At 39.8% G+C, this 18364-nt stretch overlaps 1 protein-coding gene across 3 annotated transcripts; it reads right to left on the bottom strand.

Annotated features, from left to right (window-relative positions):
- Positions 1 to 268: 268 nt before the first annotated feature.
- Positions 269 to 16515, bottom strand: LOC122282658 (E3 ubiquitin-protein ligase UPL1-like). 3 transcript variants are annotated; one of them, XM_043094616.1, is made up of 17 exons: positions 16135 to 16515; positions 14937 to 15032; positions 14652 to 14858; positions 6115 to 14082; positions 5694 to 6011; positions 5000 to 5201; positions 4626 to 4912; positions 4153 to 4442; positions 2665 to 3793; positions 2399 to 2545; positions 2169 to 2249; positions 1760 to 1985; positions 1526 to 1665; positions 1301 to 1407; positions 1017 to 1187; positions 763 to 888; positions 269 to 662 (listed from the first exon to the last, which is right to left on the bottom strand). In XM_043094616.1, the coding sequence occupies exons 1-15, from the start codon at positions 16165 to 16167 to the stop codon at positions 1085 to 1087; spliced, it is 11334 nt and encodes a 3777-aa protein (XP_042950550.1). In that variant the 5' UTR covers positions 16168 to 16515; the 3' UTR covers positions 269 to 662; positions 763 to 888; positions 1017 to 1084. The 3 variants fall into 3 exon arrangements, with proteins under 3 accessions (XP_042950550.1, XP_042950549.1, XP_042950551.1); XM_043094615.1 differs by lacking the exon at positions 763 to 888; XM_043094617.1 differs by lacking the exon at positions 763 to 888 and having other exon boundaries at positions 6115 to 14079.
- Positions 16516 to 18364: the final 1849 nt, after the last annotated feature.

Raw genomic sequence — 18364 nt, 5'->3', positions numbered from 1 at the left:
TTAAAATGGACCCAAAACGAATGATGGATTTCAGTATCTGTGGTCTTGGAATATTTCAGAAATGAGACTTCGCATCAAGTTATTCGAGATGTCCAACGAATGATATTAGTGTATTGGATTTGATTCAGGATAACTCCTAATGCATTATCAAACTCGAGATGTTTGAGTCTACAGTATCTTCCAAGTTTTACACTGGCATAGTCTTCGAAGGAATTTAATTTATTATTTTTTTTTTTTTGAAAAACAAAATCTATTTAAACCATTCAAGTCAAGAAAATGTGTCTAAAATTGAGGCCATTTAGATGTACATTCCCAAGCTACCAACTATTAATGTAGTTACAGAAACTAACTTATAAGGCAGCAAAGGATAATAAAGCTCAATGCTATAAATAATATTTAAGAACAAAAGGCCTAGACTATATGAACAATGAAATATGTGCGCATTAATATTTTGCACACTTCTCTTCTACTCTTCTAGTTGACAATTGACTTGACATGGCAAAGAATCCAAAAAACATAACGTTTTCTAGCCAATTGTAACTCAACAGCTCCCGATTCCTCAAAAGCATAATTTTCATCCGCTGAATTTTGATTTGTTTGGTTGAGTCTTCTAATCTCCAGAACTTTTATTGTTCTTGTCAAGCTGGACCAGTCGCTTTTATCTGCAAAACAGAGGAGATGCCATGACGTACAAGAGACCCCACGTAACTTGCACAAAACATTTTGACCCACTTGTGTGTTATACAGAACTTGATAACAAACCTCCTTTCCCTCTGATAACTATCCCTTCCCAACTCGTAGTTTTCTAGATCCAATCAAGCCCAAAACATATTCAAATAAATATTTCTTTTAGGGCCTCAATGCCCAACATCAAAAGGACTGAGGGAGCTGTAAAACCCTTGTGTGTGTTAATGTTAATGGCAAAAAGATCTAATATAAAGTAAGGAGCAGTGCAGGAGATGATCAATACGAATTTTTTAAAATAAACTTTGGGGGAAAAGAAAAGTCCAACTGACATGTACATGGGAACTTTGAAGGCAGATTGCTAGCGCTGCCGGGTCCATTGTACCACATAAAACACAGATCAGCCAAAGCCAAACCCTTCATTGGCTTCATGGATAGCAAGTAGCAGGCGCTCTTGAAGCTGTTCCTTGGAGGTATACTCGGGAAGATCAAGTTGATTAAAGCTGCAGCACAAAATGGGGAAAAATGAATTAGTTAGAGCAAGCCTTTAATGCAGATGCCACGACTCCAAGACTCAACTGGCTACAAAAGATGGTGTATATATCTTTTCACAGACCATGTATGAGCTGAGGGCAGCCGATCGGGAGCTCCATAGGCCTTGTGAATCTGAAACTTTTGAGGGCCAGAGATGCCTTGTAAAGCCTTAAAACCCTCCAAAGGGACCTGAATAATAGTAAATATACAATGGCTTAAAGTCAAACGAACAATTCACAAGTACTACAAACAAATCCACACATGTTGCATTTCAAACTACCATCTCATCTATAGTGAACCAAATTACCTTCGATGTTCCAGTGACGAATTGCAGCAGTCTTGCCATGTCTTCCTTGTTAAAAGCCTGAACAACCTCCCAAAACCATTGAATAACAATAGATGCTGCTGTATAGCCAGTGTAATCTGTGTTGGCCTTCAAATCATCCACTGCAAAAGCAATGACACCGACCAGATACTTTTGAGTAAAGAAGAAACATACTGTAACTATTGAATAATTAATTCCATATGAAAGCCAACTTACAATCAATCTCTGGAAGTCCACTTATAAGTAGCTCGAGCTCCTTATCATTAAAAATAGAAATAAGTTCTCGAGGTACCAATTCGTCGAAGCCCTCTAAAAAGGAAGTAATTTGAGGACGGATGGCATTTGTCAAGATATGTCCAGCAACAAGATCAACATACTCGTGCTTTGTCTCTTCTGTAACCCTTATGTTTCTTCCTCCAGGTTTAAGCTCGTAATCAGTAACCTTTTCAAAAGAACAAACAAACAAAACCACAAAATACCTTGATATTAGATAACTTGATATGAACTTTGATGTCTTAAGAGAATCAGATAGAAAGCTCTGAAGATTTCTACAACAGCAAAGAAGCTTCAGGAATAGTCAAACTCCATACAATTTAAGCTAGAGACGATAAATTAATTCACATACCTCATTTTTCCCATAAAGGATATGCTTTTCCTCATCCGCATCCATGCTAAATGTCAGGTCAAGAATGTCATTCACATCATTCTGAAACATGTAAAATGAAGAAATTAATACAAAAATCAACATTTCATACAGAACAAGCCATAGCAAAACATCAGCAGAACCACAAGGGTTCAAAATAACAACAGTAACGGGGAAAACACACTGAATTGTCAGTATATGAACACACTGACCTCTAACATCCACTTCAAATTCTTGTAGTAATCAGGATCAACTGCCTCTATATCATGGTAAGTCACCTTGGCATCAAGTATGTGCTTATAGAATGATCGAGTAAAATAAACATCCAAAAGTTGCCCGTCAAACAGTGCCTTTGCAACCTGCACAAATGTTGAAAGAAAAATGTAAACAAAAAAACCTTCAAAGACTACGTTGCAAAACATTTATGAAAATTTAAAACATAAAACCAGTCTCAGAACTGGTGTCTTAAAGACATTACCACTCGGCCCACAAACTTGAAGTAAGAAAGATGTTCCGTCTGGTAGACAGAATTGGGGTTTGGCTGGAACGTTGCATTGTTTCCCACAGTAGTGAAAAGCAATGCCCCCTTGTCAAATATAACCCTTGACAGTAATTGATACCATTCTCTAGTCAGACCTCCAGCATCAATACCCTCTTCACCCTGAAACTGCACATTCAATCGTCCCTTTAGGTCACGACTGGGACGCATCCGCAACTGATTGTATGAGTCCTCCAAAACATAAGCCCTCCGAACACTTATCCTCAATGGGCCAGAAAGGTTCTGTTCATGCTGCTGCCGGATTTTTGAACGGAAATAAGCTCGCTTATTGTCAAAATCAATTAGCCTTGGTGCCTTCAGCAGCATAGAAAGAGATTTTTCTAATAAACCAGGGTTCTGTCGAATAAAAGCATTCAATAGCCGGCGATGCTTCTCAGCAAACCTTGTAAACGTAAATCCACCATCAAGCTTCTTCTGAGAATCCACACCACACTTTGTGATTAAAAAGGCTGAACTCCTGGCAGATTCGTTGACTTCCCTTGCAGTTGCATTGGCATGATCTTGATGTGTGATGGACTGGTTTGCTTGTAGCTTTTCGCACAATACAAAGAATGCCTCGATGAAGGGCAACAGTCTCTGGGTTCCAGGAGGAAGGGGAGATGAAGAAGTCGTGCCTTGGACATGCTCCCCAACATTTATATTTGACATAGTCTGAGAGAAGGAGCTTTGACCCAACTGTGTCTCAGTCACACTTATGCAATCACTCAACTCTTGCCACAAAGGCTCAAGTGCAACATTCAGCCTTTTCATAGTAGCCTGCTCCTCCTGCTCTCCATCACTCTTGAATCCTGTACTCTCATTAATGCTAGATGAAGCGAGTAAGCTGAGTGCTTGTAGCACACGTAGGATTGCTGCACCAGCCATGGACCCAGCACTCAAACCCAGCATGTGTGTTTTCCGCAGAGTGACAAGCTCATTGACGGCAGAACTGCTCAATCCACGGGCTGATTCAGAAAGCTCTGAAGTAAATAACTTTCGATGCGGTGCAACAACTGAGGCCAACTTCTTCAACACCTCACCAGCCAGCGTATACACTTTATCTGAAAGCCTAACAAGAAATGGACAGGTTAGATACTCACTCATCTGAATCAAACTATGAAAGGCAGTTAAAAAAAGAAGAGAACACTGCAGAGAGGACATAGATGAGATTGAAATGCAAGAAATGGTAGGTCCAAATAGTTGGAACCATCTCAGTAATAAAAGCCCTAGAGCAAGTATAAGCCTTGGTCCATCTGCATAGATTCTAGGATGTGCTTGGGTTGTTCCGTTCTTTTGCATACTTTACCATATATATATTTTTTTTGCATGACTGTATTTAAAGAGAGTTATAGATGCTACAAGATAGTAGAAGTATAGTAACAGAACATCTAAACTATTCAGTAATAAAAATAAGAGCATTAATAGTACCCCTCACGACCAAGAAGATTGCACAGATTTCGGAGTTCTGATTGGGGCAATCGCAAAAAAATATTATACATATCAATGCTCCTCTTTTCATCTGAAGCTGTTGACTCGGCACCAGCATGTTTATCGTCTTGCTTAGACTCTGGTTCTGATAAAGGAGGATCTTTTTGGGCATCAGCAGAAGCTCCATTGCCTGGCAAATCTTGGGGATTTGCTGTTGCCGCTTCAGATTGCGGCTGGTACTCTAATTTTGATGCTGCATTATAAACAACTGCTTGAAGAAGGCCCATGACCTGAAGCATTTAGAAAAATAAAAATGAATAAATAAAAATGTAAACATTAAATCATGGACCCTCGGTTATTACATTTAATCATAAAAAAGTATGGACCAAAATAATGTATAATATATAACTAGAAAGCGCAAAATCATGGCCCAAAACTATTTTGAAACCACTTGATCCAGATATCAGATATACCTGCTCAAGGTGAGCAGTGCTGCGCAGAAAAAGTGGTCGATTCAAAAGCTTCAAGAACAGTATCAACGGAGTATCCCCATCCAGAGAGCTCCCCAAAGGCATTGATGAAAGTCCTTCCACAATTTTCTCCTTGCCTTTATCCTTCTTGGCTTCTGTACATATTGGACTCAGATGCTCTGGAACAAGTGAAGGATCAAAGTAGAATAACATATTGGCAACAGCAGAATGATTAGTAGCCAAGTATGTGAAAATCTCAAAAGTTCGACGCAAGACCAGTGGAGGAAGACCTGTCAAACAATAAATAAATAAGGAAATAAAAAATTGATATACAAAAAATTAAGCATATAGTTAGTAATATCAGATGAAAGTCTTACCATCCAACAACTGGGACCGACCATACACAACATTTGACTGACAGCCATATAGCCTCTGGGAGTTTATTGTTGCCAATCCACTGACTGAGCCTTCAGCCTCAGGCTTGATCATATCAAGCAAAAGACGAACTAGTATTGCTCTCGTAACACTGTGTGCACAAAGGTTTAACAAGAGTCTCTGCAAGAGACCTTTGCCAAGGGGCTGGACACATGAGATAAAACAATTAAACAGTCATCAGAATACAATACAAAGGTCACACAAATGATCTCATTGCCAAGAAAGTTCCACAACCATAATTAGTCAGAATGTTTTTCTAGATATTCAAATATACTCTATTTGATTCTTGGGAATGTATACATCCTAAATTCTAGAGCAATTTTGCCCTCTTTCCATATGAAATCTTGCTTTGCAGTTGTCCATGACAAGAATTTATCAGGAAGTCCAGATCAGTTCAGATTATAACTTTATCACAGAAAAATTCGTAATTCCTTCAACAGATCAACATAAAATTTTGTTCATTATTTGAACCTACCTTCAAAGAGATGCTGACTACGATTCCTTCATATATATGAACTAATATTTATTTTCAACTATCAGACTTTGTCTCTTATAGACAGACTTTTGCAGGCAATCTGGTAAAGAAAAAACACAATCATTTTCCAACTAAAGAGCTCAGATAGAACATGGTATTACCTGAGCTAATCGTAGGAGTCGGACAAGAGCTTTCAATGCATTTACATCCAGAAGTGGCTCACCTTCAATTTCCTTCACCTTCAAGCCATCTGCAATGGTGGAAGCTGTCCTCCGGCCTAGTGTAATTCCCACACCCCTGTCCATCACGGTCTGTCTGTCAAAACCCAACCCATTCCTCCGATTATATAGCCTGTGGCTGCTTCCAAAAAGGCTGCGAGCTTGATAATGACTCATAGCTCGGTCCCTTAACATTTGGGCTTCAGCGAGTAATGGAGAGGGCAAAGCAGACAGAACTGCTTCTGATGAAGTCAGAAGTACCTGAAACAGAAGCAAAAAACAAAGGATTGTCAAATATGAAAAAGAAATACGAACAGTTATTGTTACTCAACATGTAACCAGAAGTAAAGTTGAAGATGCAAACCTCTTCACGCAAATCAGCAGGAAAAGTCGCAATGATTGAAGCATTGTCCATGTCAACTGGTTGTCCTTCAGCCTGCTGTGACACCCTCTGAGCTCGTTGTTGGGCCAAAACTTCTGCTTGAATATCAGGAGGAAGAGCAGCTAAAAACTCAGGATCAATATCTTCGGCAGAAGGCGGTGCATAAGTTGGAGGCTGAATAGGCTGAGCTTGCTGGGAAGCTAGTACTTCTGCCCGCAGATCATCAGGAAGTGCGTCCAAGAAGGTGGGATCAATAGCATTAGCACCAGGAACCTCACTATTCACACTAGTCTGCTCAGCCAGACTAGAGTCAAGAGCAACCAGGGTATTTTGTCTTGACGAAGGCTCATCCATAACATCAAGCACAGGTTGCTCAGATTGATTTCCACCAACATCAATATTATTCATATCAACATCAATACTTGCGAGGATGGGAAATGCATGACAATCTTCAGAATTAGGCATTGGCAAACCAGAAATTTCCAAACCCTGATTACTGGCCTGTTCATCAGTTCTTGAAGATCCATCACAATCAGTGGCCTGAAGTAGCACATTATGGAGACTCGCAGGAGCTTCAGAACCCCCATCACATTGTGAATCATCATGACAGTCAGTCGATGAGTTGACAAACTCTGGCATTGTCCCTACCTGCTCATCAGCACTGCCATTTCCTTCACCAATTTCCATGTTGTCATGACCATTTGGTGTAGTGTTCAGTGAAAATGGTTGGATCAGCATAGGCTCAAGTGCCTGTAAACATTCACCTGCATGAATGGCTTCTGGATCAACTTGCTCTCCACGGGTTACACTCTCAACCATGGGGTTGAGCATGGTCTCATCACCATTTTCTTGATGCTGCCCTTCTCTTTGACTGTTAGTGTTAGCACCCTCCACTGCTACCGGATCATTATTGGATGGAGGGGCATCTGGTTGCTTCTCCTGCACTCCGGAATTTTGGGACTGCCTTTCATCAGTACTGTTGGGAGGAGCTACACTGTGCAATTGAGAAATGAAATGTTCCTCTACCGCCTGTGCAATAGCAGCAGCTTGAGCACCAGCTTGTGGCTGGCCATCATCAGTCCACCGACCATCACCAGGGCCTCTTCGTCCTGGTAACTGCAAGGAGTCCATGCCTACAGAATAATCAGTCAAAGGTGGGGGTGCTGCCCCACCCAAACGGTCACCAAAGAGACTGCTTGGAACATTATCAAATGGAAGAACAGGAGCATCAAACATGTAGAAATGAGCTATGTCAAAACTCCCAGATGACAGAGCTTCCACATCTCTGGATGAATTCCCACCTGATGACCACATTGAAACCAGGTCCCCTGACTGGGATGGTCTTAAAAGAAGGGGATGCTGAAAACCATTCACTTCTGCAACAGATCGCTCAAAGGAAGACCTACCACCTGTCTGACGGCGGCGCTCAAATCCTAAAGGCCTCCGAAGACCAAAAAGGTCATCCACATTAACTCCTTCGAAAGGTTCAGCTGCAACATCAATTAGACCACCTGCAGACCCAGGTTGTCCAAGTACCTGCAAATGATCTAACCCATCAAGGGCCTCCCTCCATCTTACCTCTATGACGCGATTCTCGTGAAAATCATCGTCCTCTTCATCAATCATCTCATCATTATAGTCATCACCCAAGCCCGCATCATCATGGTCTTCCACATCCGTATCAGCAAGAGACATCATGCCCCCACCATCTTCTGCTATATCCTCATCCTCATCCTCAACCTCATCATCCTCGTCATCATCACCCATGTCATCATCCTCATCACCCATATCATCATCCGCTCTGTTCTCAACACGAAAATTTATATCAATTTGGTCAGTGTTGTGCAAAACACCACCCTCTTCCATCTCTTCACGCATAAAATCCATCCCAAGCTCCACAGGTGGATTGGTAACCGTTGTATCCTCCACTTCTATTCTCATATCTTGCTCTACAGACTCATTAGGATTTGCATCATGGTTAACTTCATTTTGAGAAGCTTCTTGATTCTGTTGTTCACTCTCCTCTGCAACTCTGGCTTCCTCTTGTCTGTTTGTATTTTGATTATGCTCCACAGTGTGAGCAGCTGATGGTGCAGTTGACTGATCATCAGGTCTTCCACTTAAACCCATGGGTTTTTTCTTGTTTGTACCATCAGATTTAAAAATTTGTTCACTAGCATTAGCAGCCCTCGTCAAACATTCCAAGGCCTTAAGTATAAGATTCACAATTTTAGCAGCATCAGGATGGTCCAAATCAATCACTTGAAGAATGCCAGTCAAGCATTGAACCGTTCCTCCATCTATCATGCTTTTTGCTATGTCAGGTGAACATCCAGAACTGCTAGGCAAGTTACTGGACGTTGAGTTTTTTGACAAAATAGAATACACCAAATCAACAAAAGCACAGACGACCTTATCTGGCAATAAAATGCTCTTGGTAGAATTGCTCTCTAAGTTTGAAAATGAGGATAAGGATTTCACAAGTTCACCAATTACTCGCTTACGACCTTCACCAGATCGACCACACAGAACAACCATGAACCATGAAGCTTTTTCAGACAACTTGCCTCTCCATTCATCAGGTCCTGCAGATTTATCAATAGAAAGTGGAAGTAACCGATGTAAAATATGATGAATTACTCCCCCCTCATTTCCAGGACTATCCAGAGGATTAGATCCCCGGAGTTGACACAATTCCAGATCCCGCTTAAGTATAACTCCAACTGCATGTACATACATCAGAAGAATGTCACTTAATAACTTGAGGACAAAAGTCACCTTAGCAAGCCCTGCAGATCTTTCAGAATCGGACTCTAATTTCATTGTCTCATCAACCTTTGATTTACCCTTCACCTTTGTAGCAGGTTCATCAACCTCCATAGAAGATAAGTTATTCACATTACCTTCATGGCTTTTTGCTGATGGGTATTTTAAGACTATATCAAGAAGTTGATCCATTACTTGAGTGAGATTGGCAGGGATTTTTTTGTGGCCCTTAGAGCATTTTCCTGATCCATCATGAATTTTATTTTCAGAAATTCGAACACATTCATTGGAAGATAATCCAGCTTCAACAACAGAGGTCTTTGATTTGTCCTTTTCCTTCTCTTTTTCCTTGGATAACACAACAAAGGTCCTACCTCCAGATGTCTCCAACTGGCAAACAGCACCGCTGGCTTTCATGAAAACCACAGGATCCCTGGAGATAACAGGTGCCATTGATGTCAAAAAAGTCCGCGCAGACACCCACCTAGCATGCCCATTTCCAGTCAAAGTTTGTCGTATCTCTAATTCCATAGCTGTTTGCAGTGTTTGAGGATCTTCAAGGAGATGTCTCACAATAGCAGATGCAACAGTGTCATATCCAGGGAAAAAACAACTTCTTGGAAGACTAAAAAGAGCAGCCAAACCTCCATTTTCAAGAAACTGTAAAGCTAGTGAGTGAGTTTTTGTCAACCGAGCACATAATTGTAGAACAGCCTGCATGATCACAGCTGGGACATGCTGTTTTATCAAGTCACAAGCAACTAGCAGCACCTTATGACTCTCTTCAGCAGTCAAATATCCAGTCGCTTTCCCCAATATTTTTTCAAATGCTGTACCAGAGTCTTTCATAGGGGCATTTGAAGCTGGTTTTTTCCCTTGAACCGATGTAGGAACTGAAAAGGAAGCAAGATCTCCTGACGAATCCAGCAGAGACCCTGCTTGAGTTCCTTCCATACTTTCAGAACAAATTTTGGGCCGGGACTGCAGCATGTTATCCAAGATAAGCAGTAAAGCACTAATGCACCTTGGAACCAGAAGCTCGTTTCCTGACTCATTTCTAGCCTTAAAATTGATCAAAATATCTACTGCAGCAGATACAATACCACTCTCTGCAGCAATGCCTCGTGTATTTCCATCCTCAAACAGAAGTAATGTTATAATATGTGATAACATGCTCAGTGCACCAGTATCCTTTGAAAAATCCAAAGGGCAAAGCTTCAGCTGCTGAATAAGATAAGATGCCACTCTTGGACGATCTTCTCCTTTGTTCCGATTGCAAAGCGTAACAAACAAATCTGTTAATGGAAATGCCAATGTATCACTGCTCTGAAATAGTTTCACTGATGCCACAAGAATATCATCAACAGGGGGTGCCTTCATGTGCCCATTTTCCGTCAGTACATCTATTGACTTGTCAACATTATCAACTTTAGATGTTTCTGATGAACTTCCCAGGGACAGTGCAAGTGCCCGAGCTAGTTCATCATCCTCCTGTACAGGATCCTCAGCATGACTAAACAGCCATTCCATGGCCATTTCAACACTATTTGTTTCCCCTCGTCTTAGTGCTTCCTCTGCTCTTGCTCTTGTAAAACCCATCTCAACAATTGTGGCAATAGTAGCTTCATCAGGTGGTGGGGGCATAAATCTATGGCTGGTAGTCCCTGCAATGCCACTGCGATTTCGTTTCACATCACCCACACCAGAGTACACATGTGTAACAAGTGAAAGAATGGAAGCAATGAAACCCAGACTACAACCAGGAAACCTGGGGTGGTTCCAGATAGGAAGTATAACATCAAGAACCTGAGATTGCAGCATACGGACAAATACTTCAGGGTCCCTTGGAACCGGAAATAGCCCAATAGAAAGACCAACAGCAACCGGCTGAACAAGAAGCTGAGCTTGGGATGCAGAGTTTGGAGGTAATAGTAAAGAAGAATTAACAAAATACTCAAGCACCCGGCAATAACTCTGTAACGTATCAAGTAGCCATGCACTATGAGACAATTTACTTACTTCACCTGCCTTTTCATTCTCAACACCTGATGTGGGGATAGTGTGTGGCAGTGTCCACAACAACTGACTTGTAGCTTCAAATGTTGTCAGTAGCTCCTTAAAGGTACCGTGAACATAAAAATTATTGACCATTGCAGTATAACAAGTACGTCGCCTGCTGTCAAATGTTATTGATGCCATGTCGTCCACAACCTTTCCAAGGTATCGACATTTCACTGATAATGACACGTCAAGCCCCACAGAAGTAGAATTCCCAGAGAAACTAAGAGCCTCAAAAAATACTTTAGCCAGTCCAGTTCCAAGAGTCTTTGAAGCTGAACTCAACGACCCTGAGTCAGCTCTACGACGGTTTGGTGATGTGAATCCCTTGACAAGAGATGTGAAGAAAGAGCGCAAAGTTGAAGCAAGCTTGTTAAGAATTTCCAAAACAAGAACATCAGGACTTTTCTTTTTCAAATCCTGGGAAGATGTCTCCGGTACATTAGACGGAACTTCAGAATCAATGTTCAAAGCCTCCAGATGCCTCCCTGTTCTTCCCCGAATGCGTGTCAACCCATGTCGACTACGACGGTGCAAACCTTCACCAGAACGAACAACTGACAGAAAATCCCTGTCACCAGCCCATAGAGATTGAGAACCATTCCTGAGGGAAACAGGGTTCATGTATCTCACCACTGGAATATTTAAATCATCATCACTCTCTCTTCCAATAGCATTAGATGGAGCTGCCTCTGAACTCTCAGGTACTTGGTCGGCATTCTTCTTCTCATCCACTTTGGAGTCATTACATAAAGAAATTTGCCAGATTATTTCCCTGTATGCACTCCCAAGATCTCTCAATACATCAGCATCTGCAGTGCCAAGCTCTGAGACCACACTAGTAGTCCCCTTCAGCAAAAAATTAGATAGGGACAGAATGCCTTCAAGACTGCAAAGATATCTCAAAACCTTAGTTTGCAATGCAGATTCAACCATGGCAAGCTGAGTCCCTCCAACTGAAGCTAGGAGTTCATTTGTTGATTTCAGATGCTCCCTCAGAAATGAGCATACTTCCCGAGCAAGAGAAGCTGAATGCTGTGGTGAGAAGTTCTTAAAGGCAATGGAGATATTCTGACCAACAGACACTGCCAGAGGCATTAAAGGCAAAGTAAATAACTGCAGAACAGCTTCAATCCCCTTCTTCTCTACAAATATACGACATGTATCAGCATTCTGCAGTATTGTTTCCAGAAGACGAGCAACATTGCTCACACAGTCAGACAGGAATGACTCGATATTTACTATTGAGGAATCAGCAGATGGCTCGGTGGTCTGGTCTGAATTATCCATCTTGGATGCTTCCCTATCATCTGAAAGAACCAAGTTCCTCTCTTCACCATCAGTTTCCATGGGAACAGCAGTGGAAGAGCATGAAGGATCAGTTGACAAGTAAGAAGCATCAACCCCAGATCCAATTCTCAATATGGCATTCAAGATCTCGATCAACATATCCACTCCAGGCCCGCGCAATGAAGCTGCATGGCGCATTAGTTCATCCAGTCCACTAGACAAGGATACAGAGGTGTCACTAGTGAGGGCACGCAAATACATTCTTGAAGTAAATATTTTCACAAAACACCTCAAAGCATTGCGATCTTTAACGGACTGAAGGCCATTATTGTTTAGGCACAAAGCATCCAAACACTGAGGTATGCATGTTATGGCATCAGATGAGCATAGAACACCATCCATTATAGCATCCAAGAAGGCAGAAGGAAGCCCAGCTGCATCTAAGACAGGAAAACAAGTGGGATCTTTGTGAATCAAATCACTCATGACAGTAGCTGCAAGTGAAAACACCCCACCACCAAAATCTTTTGCCCTTTGAAAAATTATGCGTAAGCAACAAGGCAAACTCTCCTCTGAGCTATAAACACGTGTGGTATTTCCAGGGGCATAAGTTCCAAGGGATATAGCACGCAGTAAAGCTTTCGTCAGCAATCGCCTGTGATACGAAACTAATGCTTCAGAATACAGAGGCTGCAAATCATCTAGCTCATTGGAGGCACCTGCAACCACTTGCTTACTCCTCCCACCACAATCAGAACTTTCACCTTGTTGCTTTGAACCATTTTCTATGCGTGACACTTCCACCTTCAGACGAGAGATGGTATCATCCAAACCGCCCAAGTCTCTGAACAACGCAGCAGCTGGATTGCTGTAATCCATAAAAGCTTCTAGAATGTGCACAGCTGTGCTTACCAAATGCAAGTGTTGCGGATTTGTATCTTTAAGGAGGGGTAGAAGAGTAGGAATAAATCCTGCTTCGCGCATGGCTGAGCAACCTGAAGAAGATGAAACCAAAACAGTGACAAGGGATAACAGAGCCTCGGCAAAAACTACAGACCACTTCGAGGCATCACTAATAACGGAGTCAATGGCCTTTTGCATTAGGCTGGATAGGATTCCACGGTGACCACCAGATGTGACAACAGTCAACACAGAAGGCTGACGAGACCTATCTTGACAAAGAGCAACCAAAGAAAGCAAGCATAGAATTCGAATCTTCTCGGGAACTGCATCTTCATAGCTTAACAACGACACTAACTCATTGACAAACTCAGGCTCGGTGTTAAAGAAAGATACTAGGTCATCTGCATCACCGCTTGCTTGAACAAGAACTATGAAGGCATACAAACGGATGCAGGTATACTGCTGCCGAGAAGCTAAAGAGCCAAAAGCCCTTGCAAACCGCAATCTTGTCAATAGAGAAAATCTTAAACTGGTGGGTACTTTGTATTCTGCAACTAAATTGCTTAAGAGCTCTAGATCAGTCTCTAGGCAACTATTGATGTCAGGTAGATGAATGATTTGTAAACCCTGCATTGAATGTTCTACAGCTGGGAGTTCACATGACAACTCACTGGAAGCATAGAATTCAAAATGCAGGGCGCAACCCAATTCATAGGCAACAGGGTCACAACCATCCTGTACAGCAGTTGCAATCAACCCAAGCCCCTCTTCCTTTCCCCCCCAACCTTGTGCAAGAGCAAATAACTTTGAACTCATGGAAGCATCTCTAATGGAGTACTTGCCAATTGCTTTTTTCAAAAAAGCAGCCAAAGTCTGCAGGCATGCCTCAACAACATCCGGATCAGTTGAAGCAAGCAGTAAACAAAGATGCTGCTGCAATTGCATACAAGCCAAAAGCATAAAAATTTATGAGAGATAAAATGAGAACAAATTTTTAAGCAAAAACTTTGATATTGCTAAAACTCAAAACAACCTAATCAAAACAGTTATTGCCAACAAAGAATAAGTTTTTTTTTTAATAAGTAACAATTTATTAATGACAATATGCATAGCCAAGTACACTGGATGTATGCAAGAGAAAACACCTAGTTGGGGTGCCAAAAAAAAAAAAAAAAGATAAAACCATCTAGGAAAATGAACCTAACAAAGCCATAGCCCTAACCCAAGCCCAAAGACGCGCCTGCCCAAAACCACCACTAGTGCACCAATGCCTATCCCACCAAACCAGATTTTGCCCATACACCAAGCCACCGTAAATTCCCCAACACACTCCTCAATAATTGTAAACTCCGAACGGGCCTACTAAAAACATACAATTCGTATCACATAATCTCCCACCCAGTAACAATTTAAAAATAAAAAAATAAATAAAATAAATAAATAAAATAAATAAATAAACAGTATATTACAAGTATATTTCTGAAACTGAAATCTAACTTTACCTCATAAGAACTATAGAAGTGCTTATTTGTGCAATTCTCCAAAATTATTCTTATAACACGAAGAATTTGAACAACAGCTTCTTTTGGGAAGGGAGGATCAGAGTCCAGAAAATTATCCTCAACCTGCAAATCCTTTCTTGATTTTATGTGCTTCTCAAAAAATGAATCAAAATGATTAAAAAGATCCACCCAATGATGGAAGTCTCCCTGCACCACCAAAATACACATAAGTCAAACCACACAGCATCAACCACAGCATTTAACATGTAAGGTGAAAAAAGGCACCTTATCAAACTCCCAAATGAAACCTTTGAGGGGTTCTTCAATATCCTCAAGTGGAACAGCAGTAACACCATCGATGAAGGATCTAATTCTTGGAGGCTGAAACAAATAATCAGGCAACCATGGTTAATTTTTAGCCATCACAGTCATACTGGACAGCATATCAATATCTCACTGAGTCATAAATGTAAAACAAATTAGAAACCAAAAAAAATTAATCAAACAAATGCAATCGGTGAAGTATATAGCCTGTGCTAACAGTTGCCTACCTCTAATAATGATTCCACGATATCAAAGTTTAAAGTCACAAGACTAACACCACCAGATATCCTAAAAGGCTTTCCAAAACCAAAGATTAAAAGGCACAAAAATCTCACTACCAAATTTCCTGCAAGGCTTGTCTACGATCAATTACTGAGAGGTAATAATGGCCACATTTCTAGTAAAACAGTTCCAGATAAGCATGAACAACTCGCCCATCATGGAATATAAATTGCTGCCTGATATGATTTATTTCGTATTGAAATTGGAAAATTTGAAATCATGGACCTTATTTATTCTGACGTAAGAAAAATAAACAACCGGCACTCTAATGAGATCAACAGTAGAATGAAGTTGAAAGGCAACTATTTGAAACACTTGTTTAACATTGTTTTCCCATGTGAATAAACATCTCACTGAAGCAGTAGCCTTCGGCTAAATACACTGTAGATTTCCAATTCAAAGGCGCCATAGAATAAGCCCAAAAGAGTCCCGTGTACTTGGCTATGCCAACTTTTCTCATCAATAAATTTCTTCTTTACTAATTAAAAAATAAATAAAAAACACACAAGATGTTTTTTTTTTTGATGAATAAATAAAAAAAACACACAAGATGTTATTCCAGAAAACGTAACTTCTTTCTCTGGATTTCTGAGTAGCCAAATAGAGCATCATACACATAATACAGATATAAAGACAAACAACGATAGAAGCACTAAAACGGGAATCTTTAACCATCTAAGTCACGCCCACAGCACCGCAAGCATAAAAGAAGACTATGGCAAAGCAATCATTTTGCATAAACGCCAATAACAACACTCATTGTAGTGCAACGTCTCAGAAAATCCATATATATAACCGAAAGAGATGAAGCAAAAAATAAATTATAGAGGTATAAATTTAGGCAATAAAAAATTGTTCAATTAGTGAATATGCTGACCACTTCTAATGCCCTCCTTCGCTTCAACTTCATCTTGGAATTGAAAGCATTTCACGAATCCAAACCGCTTCGAGAAACCGATCAAATCCCCCCGAGAAAAGGAGAATCGACCGGATGATCAAAAACTGTATAGTGTTAAAAATACATAGGGTTTTCCGTACTATTCACGAGAATTGGATCCTGCGGCTATCATTCCGACGAATAATCAGCTAGAACCGGAACAAAAACGTAGACAATTCGAGGATTTTGCAAACAGGGATTAGGGTTTTGATGGGATCAAAAGAGAGGGAGAGAGTTGGAGAAGAATTCCTGCTGAGAAACCAAGTGTTCTCTACGCGTGTATATTATATGCGTGTGTGTATATATATATAGGGGAAGAGGGAAGAGGAGAGAAATGGAACAGAGATATTCGGGGAAATGAAATATCCAATAAATAGTTTTAAATAAAGAAAAATTTATTTATAACTATAACTGTGTAGTAATATCAATGTGTTTGATTAAAAAATAAATTTTATTAAAAATAATATTAATTTAAATTTTAAATATAAATAATTAATAAATAGATTAGTACGCGATTTTACTTATACGTAATAAAATTATTTTATTAATGAGATATATTTTTTTATAAAAGATATATAAGAAACTTGTTTATATTTAAAGTTGGTACCTGGCATTGCTCTAAATCTAATGGTATTTATCATGTAATCCAACATGTCAAGGTCTGTCGCTTGTTTAATGTAACATTGCCATCGGAGCCAGGGCCATGCATGCATGCCAGCCAGGCACATCCAGGAAAGGCATATATACTTTGGAGATTGCATTGGTAGAACTGAACTCGCAAATATATGTGAATATGCCAGCACTTGTCTTAGCGATGAAGGGTTTGGGAGGGAGGACATACATGCAGGTTGAAATTAATTTTTAGTTATTCCATGAACAATGAATTATTTTTGGACCAACATTTCAAGTCCTTTTTATTCCTTACTTCTTAAATTATATGTTTATTATCCATTAATAACCGGTGGCTATACGTGTAACGTTTTAAAAGACGATCCAAATCAAATGATATATACTTCAAAAGAACTAATTAATAATATAATTGGAACCACATTTAAATTTTATAAAAAATAATAACTTCTCTTTCTAAGCAATATATGATCTCGTATACTACCTACCATGAACGTTATAGTAAGTCCATAACTATATAAGATATATAGAGTACTAGACAGAAGACATGCAATATATATTATGATATAGTATATAGAACCTTGTCAACCAGTTTACATGTTTATATGTTAAAAGAAAGCCAGCTTTCCTCTTGGTCGTGGTGAAGGAAAAAAGTTAAAGAGAAAAAGGAAGCAAGTCGAGCAGATTATTCTTTCTTAATTGTGTCCAATTCTTACTGCTCGCTCGCACCACTCTTTTGGGCTTTACGGCCTTTTCACAATGAAAATTTGAGTGGGACTAATATGTAGTACTGGACTCGTGAACTGGAGCCCAATAAAAAGCCCGGCCCATGATTGGATTTGGAGCTATGTATATTAATTTGCAGACAATTATTAATATGGTTGTTAAAATGAAAATGGTGATTAGTATCGGTAATTAGATGTAAAATGAGGGCTAAAAAGTAAATCATCATGTACGTGTACCGGCATGTGACAATATTAGATAATATTAGAAGTTTCTACTAGAATTGAGTAGATAAAGCCCTCTTGCTTAACTCTCATTCATGAACTAATGTCCAAATCCATGTCTCAAAGATCATAAAATGCAAGCAACTTTTTTTAATTCCATACATGATTTGCTTTGTAAATTATATATAAATCATCCCATTGTTAATGTTGCTTTAATCTGAAGTACCCCTGAGTCTGATCTTTGGTGAGCTTAAAAACTGAACTTAGGGAAAATATCACATGCGTTTATATATATGCAATAAAAGAATGAGTGGGAAAAAGCAAAATTAAAATAAAATATCTAATCTCTAATATTCTCCCTCAAGCTGAAGCATGAATGTTAAGGATAGTCAAAGGGTTTGACAAAGCAATCAGTAAGTTGAGATTTTGAGAAAACATGAAAGCTACGAATGTGCCCAGCTAGCTTGGATTTTGTCACAAACAAAATGGCAATCGATCTCTATATACTTAGTGTATTTGTGAAAATTGGGTTGGAAGCAATGTGAATGGTATCTTTATTGTCACAATATCAAGAAGCATGATTAGATAAGTGAATT

This window comes from Carya illinoinensis, chromosome 11, assembly GCF_018687715.1.
Source record: "Carya illinoinensis cultivar Pawnee chromosome 11, C.illinoinensisPawnee_v1, whole genome shotgun sequence".
NCBI classification, from domain to species: Eukaryota; Viridiplantae; Streptophyta; class Magnoliopsida; order Fagales; family Juglandaceae; genus Carya; species Carya illinoinensis.
The sequence above is the reverse complement of the archived record's forward strand: the minus strand, read 5'-3'. Positions and strand labels throughout refer to the sequence as shown.

Coding starts and splice junctions, on each gene's coding strand:
- LOC122282658 (XM_043094616.1), bottom strand. CDS start 16,167: ATGAAGTTGAAGCGAAGGAGGGCATTAGAAGTG. Junction 15,033..16,134: donor GAAGGAGGGCATTAGAAGTG/GTCAGCATATTC, acceptor TATTTGTTTCAG/CCTCCAAGAATTAGATCCTT. Junction 1,408..1,525: donor TCGTCACTGGAACATCGAAG/GTAATTTGGTTC, acceptor ACTATTATTCAG/GTCCCTTTGGAGGGTTTTAA.